We start from the raw sequence: 8,441 nt of genomic DNA on the forward strand, positions 1-8,441 counted from the left end.
TAGGGTTTCCCTGTAGCCCCAGCTGGCCTGGAGCTCACTATGTAGACCAGGCTGGCCTCGAACTCACAAAGATCCACCTGCCTCCCAAGTGCTGGGATTAAAGGCGTGCGCCACCATGCCCAGCATGATTGATAATTTTTAAAAAATATACAAAATCAATTTGAAACTTGGGCTTATTATGTAGATTGCCACTCTATTGTATGCCACCATGCCCAGCATGATTGATAATTTTTAAAAAATATACAAAATCAATTTGAAACTTGGGCTTATTATGTAGATTGCCACTCTATTGTATTGAACATTATTGCTATATAGTCAGTATGCACAAACCCTGGAGGACGTTCTGTTCCGTGTGGTTTCCACCCAAAAGGGGAGAAGATACTGAGCATAGTCCTGGTGGTATGCATTGCATTTCTTCTCTTAATCTAATGCACGAGAGCCGAAGGATCCCCCAATAGCCTGCTGCTGGTGCCATGAGACTAAACCCCGTTTCTTCCCCACCCCTCACCTGCTTCTAGTTGGCATTATAGGGCACATTTATCTCATGAATTTGGGGGGCCTGTCTCTGCCACAGTATCAGGTCAGTCAGTGTAGTAGATGCTGGAAGCCATTTCTGTACTGGTAAGGCTACAGGAACTTGACCACTTGTGAAAGACACAGCTAACCCCACATTTAATGCATTCTTCACTTAGCTTCCAATTAGCTGAATCCCCAGAATGCCTGTTGCTTTTCCATCATAACTTGCCAGGAGGAGCAGAAGTGGAGTGGAAGGAGGTGGTGGTCTGAGCTGATTGCTGTTAAAATAGCTTGCTTTTTGTAGGCTTTGCAAAAACAACCATGTGAGCACATTGCTGGAATCCTTTCCGGGATTTTGCAGGGAACTGATGCAAGTGAGGAGCCCTGAAGCATCATATTCATCTTCTAAAATAAACCCACCTCTAGAAAGTCTCACAGCATAGATCTTCAGCCCCACCATGTGCCTGCACAGCAGAGAACTGGGTAACTTTGTGAAGACTCTTCACAGCATGGTCTCCAGAGAGGCCTTATTCAGTCAGTGGTTAACATAGGGTTTTCTGACTATTTGGAAAGTATTATTAATATAATAATTTGGCCAACTAGACCTTCCCTTTCTCTTCCTCTGTTTTGATGTTGTTAGTCACAGCCACAGGTGGAAACCTAACAGCCTTGTCATATGAACTTACATATCAACTCTGAAAATACTGTGTCAGCTGGTAGGTCCTACATGGAAAGGGCTCTTCAAGGACACCCAGGTCCTCCTGAGTAGCAAATGCAGTAGCTTTCCTCATATCTTCTCAAACCTGTTGACAGTTTTTACTTTTTTGTTTTCTGCAAAGTTGCTGTAAATCAAATGACTTAATTGACTTGATTGATTACTCGGTTGTCTTGACGTTGGGGGCTCCCAACACAACCAGCTGAGTCGGTCCTTTCTTCTTGTTGGTTAATAGATGGGTTTACTTCAAAGGTGCTTATTAGAAACATCTAAATAGCATCATTAGGGATTGTTTAAATTATGGTGTGTATGGATATGCACATTTATTTATCTTTACATGCAAATACTATGTAGTCATTAAAAATAACATGTATTTCCCTTTATTTAAAAGTAGGCTAAAAAACAAGATGTATAATACATGTTTTCTGAAACAAAAATTACTAATATATAGATTATAACTTTAAAAAATCGTGCTTCGGCAGCACATATACTAAAATTGGAACGATACAGAGAAGATTAGCAAAAAAATAAAAAAAAACAAAAAAAAATCATAAGTATGTGTGTGTGCCCCTGTGAGTTTATGTGCACCAATTGTGTGCAGTCGCCATCAGAGGCCAGAGGGCATCAGATCCCTGGAGCTGGAGTTACAGGTGGTTGTGAACCACTTGATGTGGGTGCTGGGAACTGAACCTGGGACCTCTGCAAGAGCAGTAAGTGCTCTTAATCATTGAGACATCTCTCTAGCCCCATTACATTTTTCTTTATTTTGTATGTGGTATATTATTGTTTACAGACCTTTTTTGTTGTTGTATTTGGAACACAATTTGAGGCATGCAAAGCAGGCAGGTGCTGCTCTATAGACAAGGAACTAATAGGATGTGGTAGAGGGAGGCAGTGATAACTAGAGACTGGGGATCCAGTCTTGGCTATGACATCCTGGCCCTGCCTCCTGTTCCCTGTCTGCCCGATAGGACTTCAGTTTCCTTATCTATAAAATGGGGCTAATGCCTATGCCACAGGCTTGGGCTAGTGGTAACAATGAGGAATGCCTATATAGTGCATGATTCTTGGTAGCTAGTGAGTAGCAGGTACTCTTTGATCTAGTAGTTATTATATGAATGAGCCCCCCCCACATGTGTTATCTATTGATGGCAACTAATTGCCCCCAAACTTGGTGGCTTAAAACAGTAGTCTTGTTTTCCTTCAGCTTCTGGGGATCCAGAGTTCTAGAGTGGCTTAGGTGTGGTTCTTGTGGTGTTCTAGTCAGGACATTGGCTGGGACTGTGTCATCTAATGGCTCTCCTGGGGTAGGGGAACCTTCTTCCAAGATGGCTTGTTCATCTGGCTGTGGGCAGGAGGCTTTAGTTCTTGGGCACTTGCTTTTCCACAGGGCTCTTTAAGTGTCCTCATGATATGGCAGCTCATTGCCCCCAGAAGGAGTTACCCCAAAGTGAGAGCAGGGAAGACTCCACAGTGACTTTTCAGCCCTGTAGGAGGCATGGATGATTGGGGCCAGTTCGGAGGTTGGATCCCACATGCCCAGTGACCACTGGCAACCTGAGAGCTAAACCTAGAACAACTGACTTCTATCATGGATGTGTAGGAGTGCCCAGGCCTAACCCTAGGCCTTCTTTTTTTCCTGTCCTTGCTCCATAGGTAGTGAGGCTCCATCCCAGCCTCTCCTTCAAACCTAAAATGCACATATCTAATAAACTACGGGACTCGAAGCCTAGGGGCCATTTCAGCCTTAGCATGTTCCAAACAAGCTCCTGACCTCACCCTCCAGTCTCCTCCCAGTGGCTTTCCCATCTCAGTATGGCAGTGCCATTCCTCCAGCATTACAATCAGGCAAAAGCTTTAGAATCAAAATTTCTCCCTTCTCAGGTCTCATCTGCCAGCAAATGCTATAGGCTCTGCCCCCAATCTATGCCAGAATTCACCCCTGCTCACCATCTGGACTGTTGCCTCCTAGTCTAATATCATTCTCCCGTCTGGAGTATTGTAGAGACCCTCCCTCCAACTGTTCTCCAGCCTTTGCCTAGGTCCTTCCCACACCTCAGGTTCTGTGCACATGGCCTCTCCCATATCCTGTCTGTGCACAAGGGAGTCTCCTGGTACTCAGTGCTGCAGCCCTAGAGACTCTTGCAGCTGCCCTCACCTCACACCACCCCTCCTCCTGACAGCCTCCCCCTTCCTGCCACTGCCACCTGCTTGGCAGCCAGGCCTCCCAAGGCCACCCTACAGCTTCATGCTACCTCCCTGCTTTAATCTGTCCCTGTTGTTCTTATCATAACTTGCCTACTTTTTTTTTAACCTTTAAAAACTTATTAATTAGGCTATGAGCTAGGGAGCAGGGATTGTTGTCTATTTTGTTCACTTGTCGTTATGAGTGGCCTGTTACATTTACATATTTTTGAGCCATTTTTATTTTAACATTTAAGAATGTAGGTGTTACCTTTCCACACAAATGTGGTTGAAGTTAGCATACCAGAAACATTTGTAACTCATCAGCACAGTGTGTTATTTCTTGCCCAAGATTAGTAGATCCGATTACAGGGGTGAAAAAAGAAAAAGTTTTGGAGTTTCCCTTATATGAACTGTTTCTTTTGTAAATTGATTGCAAGTTAGGCATATCATTCAGATGGAGAATTTAGGTCTATGGTTCTGTGAGAATTATGAGGTGACTCATTAGGAAAGCACAAAATGTGTGCTTAGAGACTCATAACTTTTGTTTCATTTTTTTTCTTAAATATTTTATTACTTCTATGTGTATGTGTGTATTACCTGCATGTAGGTGAGTGCACCCGTGTCGTGCAATGCCCACAGAGGACAGAAGAGGCTGTTGGGTCCCCTGGGATTGGTGTTACAGACAGTTGTTAGCTGCCATGTGGGTGCTGAGGTTTGAACCCAGGTCCTCTGCAAGAACAGCCAGTGTTCTTAACCGCTGAGCCATCTCTCCAGCCCCCTTGTTTCATTTTTTAAAAAAAATTTTGATGGGTCCTTTTTGAGACAGAGTCTTCCTGTAGCCCCAGCCGGCCTGGAAGTTGCTATGTAGATCAGGCTGGCCTTGGTCTCACAGAGATCTGCTTGCCTCCATATCACGACTGGTATATTTTGTTTCATTTTCTGTTGGATAAATAAAACTTGTATCTATTTATAGTGTACATTGTGGAATGTCTCAAGCAGGGTAATGGGCACACCCAGTGTTTCACTTTTTCTACCAAAGAGAAAAAAACCCTGTTCTCTTAGCTGTTTTCAAAATATAAATAAACACTCTTGTAAACACTATAGTCATCATGTTGCTCAGTAGATCAGAGCTAATTCTTTACTGGCTGAAATTTTGTGTCCTTTGACCAACAAGATCCATATCTTATGTGTTGACTTGGAATAGAAAAGCAAACAAAGGTGTGCTGTATTGGCAGTAGGAAGGTGGAGAGCCTGATAAGTTCAGAAGGGTGGGTGTGAGGCTATAGTGGCTCTACAGTAATGGTTCCGTACATATAACAGAGCTTGGTGCTGTGGTAGGGGGAGATGGCTGGCCCTGCTGCCAAACACCCAGGAGATGGAGAGCAACACTGTAAGAGTGGGAAAGAATCACATCTGGCAGGGAGAAACAACTAGGGAGGCCCTAGGGAAGAAGCATTGACTGGTGGGTTGAAAGGTGTGAGCAAGACTTCTAGAGGAAGGAAGGGCTCCAGAGTCACCTTTGCCCCTGTAGAAAGCAGGTTCTGATTCTGCAGGGCCAGGAACTGAGGCAGAGCTTCTGCATTTTGCACCATCCCAGGGACTCTGGGCTGCTGGCTCTGGTGACCTCAGAACTGCCTGCCTTTGCTTTCTTGACCTGTGTCTCAGTGGGGAGGGAGGTGGATGTGGTATAGGCTTTATAAGGGGAGCTCTGTGAGGTGAGGCTTGATCAGGCTCGAGACCACCCTTGCTCAGCAGGCCATTTATTGCAGCTTTGGGCTTCTTCTGAACCCACCTCTAAATGTTCACTTGATCATGTCCACTGATATTTCTTTGTTTTTTTGTTTTGTTTTATTTTGTCTTTTTGAGACAGGGTCTCCCTGTAGCCCCAGCTGACCTGGAACTTGCTGTGTAGACCAGGCTGGACTTGAACTCACAGAGATCCACCTGCCTCTGCCTCCTAGGTGCTGAGAGTAAAGGCAGGTACCACCATGCCTGGCTTCTTTTTGGTTTTATGATCAAACTTAGGACACACTGCTAGAACGTTACTTTGGTCTTCCTCAGAAAGCAATTGATTCTACTGTAAGATTTAAAAATTTTTTTCCTTAACTAACCAGCCCAGGAGAACACTTTCCAAAAGCATGTAAATTCATTGAGATGGACCACTTCTTTTTAGGGACCTCAGAGGAGGAAGGAACAGGGCAGAGATGGTTCTTTCTTCCTCCTTCCAGAGGTGCCAAGGGCCTGGGGTTCCCACCCAGGCCATGCCCTACCTGGCTGATTTCAGTGTAGTGGTGGGCCTCTGCTGATTTCATCCTTTCCCTCCCACCCCTCTACCTGTTCCTACCCATGGACTGAAGCAGGCCATACTTTGGACAGTTACACTGCTGTCTACATAGAACTCTGCAGGCTGTGTGTTGTTCAATTTTATTTAAACATAGTAGGCATGTATGTCCACAGATGGTATACTAAATATACACATGCATGTATGTTTCCAATTTTCTTCCTAGATCTTGGCCCTGATTGCATTCATCTGCATTGAGACCATCATGGAGTGCTCCCCATGTGAAGGCCTCTATTTTTTTGAGTTTGTAAGCTGCAGTGCATTTGTGGTGACCGGAGTCTTGCTGATTCTGTTCAGCCTCAACCTTCATATGAGGATCCCCCAGATCAACTGGAACCTGACAGTGAGTATATGTCACCCCTCTGGTTGTGAGTCATCTCCTGTTGGCTCTTAGGGAAAGTTACAATCTCTCCATCATGTTTGGTTCTAGTTCATTTTGATACTTAAAAATTCCCTTATAATTCAGCTATGAAGTTTAAATTTCTTTTCTGGGTTGAGTAAAACTACAAAAGTAAATTGTACCTTTTTAAAAAATTATATTATTTTTAAAATTTTTATTTATTATTTTTATTTTATGTGTATGCATGTATTGCCTGGATGTAGTTAAGTGCACCCGTGTCGTGCATTGCCAGAGGAGGACAGAAGAGATTATTAGATCCCCTGGAACTGGAGTTACAGTTGTTAGCTGCCATGTGAGCACTGGGGTTTGAACTCGGGTCTTCTGCAAGAACAGTCAGTGTTCTTAACCGCTGAGCCATCTCTCCAGCCCAGTAAATTGTATCTTTTTTTTTTTTTTTGGTCTTTTTGAGACAGGGTCTCCCTGTAGCCCCAGCTGTCCTGGAACTCACTATGCAAACCTATGTAAGGCTGGCCTTGAACTCATAGAGATCCGCCTGCCTCTGCCTCCCGAGTGCTGGGACTAAAGGTGTGCACCACCACGCCCAGCTAATAAATTGTATCTTAACTAATGGTAGAAACAATGAAATTGTTGGCCCTTTCTAAGATGTTATTTCTATTTTACAGTCATCTGAGAAGACTAACCATGTTGGCATTTGCAGAATATGAGAAAGAAAACAGAATTAATACATTTGCATATTTTTCAGACTAGACCTAAATGCCATTTATAAAAATATTGATCCTGGTGGTGTGCATGGCTGGCTCCTGTAATTCTAGAACTTGGGAAGCAGAGGCAGGAGGAGCAATGTAAATTCAGTGCCGGCCTGGTTTACACCAGGAATTATAGGCTCACCACAGTTACATAGGGACACTTTGTTTCAAAAAAACAAGCAAAAAAAAAAAAAAAAAAATTTGGAAGAATTGACAGTGTAAGTGAAAATGCCAATAACTCAAAACTCTGAAAGGTGTTATTAAATTGGAAACAGCTGGGGGATTTCAGATTTGACCAGAGGGCTGCAGCGAGATGAGTCCTTCCTATCTCAGTGGTTTGGGTTCTCCACCCGTTTAGACACTTGTCAGTTGACCTGGGATGTTTAGAGCTGGTCAGTCTTATGCTCCCTTTCTGAACTCTTCTCCTTGAATAAGAAAGGAATTTTAATATCATACGATTTCTTACTGTTTCTTTGTAAATAAGCATGTGGAATGGCAAAGGGACTCACTGAGGATGATGCTCTGGAACACAGGGACCTGTCTCTCTGTTTGTGAGAGAATCTACCAGCACCCCAGCTGCTGGAGGACAGGAGAGTGCTGCAGACTACCTGCCCTCATCCTGGGCTGCAGCCCCCATAGCCTTGCCCTGGTGACTAGAGCCACACACGAAGCCAAGTGTGGCTCTGCCTCTTTCTGACTGGTGTTTGGTTCCTATGGGCACCAGGAGAAATGGTAGCCCCATGGGATGTGAAGAGATAGCCTTTCTTATGAAGTGTTTCCTGTGTTGTCCTAATAGAACCCTCTTTTGGTGCAGGGGGTGGTGGGAATACCAAAAGGAGTTAGATCTGGAAAAGTTAATGTCAGTTGAAAACTCAGCTGGTTTTGTTGTAGAATTGAATGTGGAGGGAAATGTAATGATAGGTTTTATTTTATTTATTTATTTTGTTATTTTATTTATTTTTTGAGACAGAATCTCATATATCCCAGGCTGGCCTCAAACTTACTCTGTAGCCAAGGATGATCTTAAACTCCTAATCTTCTGCCTCTAGCTCTCAAGTATTGAGATTACAGGCATGCACCACCATGCCTGGCTTTTTAAGCTCATTCTTGAATCAAGTGCATTTCTTACAGTGGAGGAAGGAGGCAGAGATGTACTTGTAGTAGCAGTTGTTGGTATGCCTGATAACATGGTAGGAAATCGTGAAAGAAAATTTTTTTTTTTGGTCTTTTTGAGACAGGGTTTCCCTGTAGCCCCAGCTGTCCTGGAACTCACTATGTAGACCAGGCTGGCCTTGAACTCACAGAGATCCACCTGCCTATGCTTCCCAAGTGCTGAGACTACAGGCATGTGCCACCACACCTGGCTTTTTAAAAAATTTTTTATGTGTATGCATGTACTGTCTGAATGTAGGTGCACCTGTGTTGGCTGTGGAGGTCAGAAGAGGGTGTCAGATCCCCTAGAACTGGAGTTAAGGACAGTTGTTAGCTGCCATGTGGGTGCTGGAATTTGAGCCTGGGTCTTCTGCAAGAACAGCCAGTGTTCTTAACCACTGAGCCATCTCTCCAGCCCCCACA

General features: G+C 44.0%; 1 protein-coding gene and 1 pseudogene across 1 annotated transcript in view; both read left to right on the forward strand.

Annotated features, from left to right (window-relative positions):
• Nucleotides 1–8,441, forward strand: part of Cmtm4 (CKLF like MARVEL transmembrane domain containing 4) — a 27,877-nt gene that overhangs the window by 7,898 nt on the left and 11,538 nt on the right. Inside the window, exon 2 of the mRNA XM_008846281.2 lies at nt 5,926–6,102. Within this exon, the coding sequence (XP_008844503.1) occupies nt 5,926–6,102 (177 nt within the window). The remainder of the gene's footprint in view (nt 1–5,925; nt 6,103–8,441) is intronic.
• LOC115072571 lies at nt 1,702–1,753 on the forward strand (annotated as a pseudogene).

Source organism: Nannospalax galili, unplaced genomic scaffold (assembly GCF_000622305.1).
Source record: "Nannospalax galili isolate Female #2095 unplaced genomic scaffold, S.galili_v1.0 scaffold2103, whole genome shotgun sequence".
NCBI lineage: Eukaryota > Metazoa > Chordata > Mammalia > Rodentia > Spalacidae > Nannospalax > Nannospalax galili.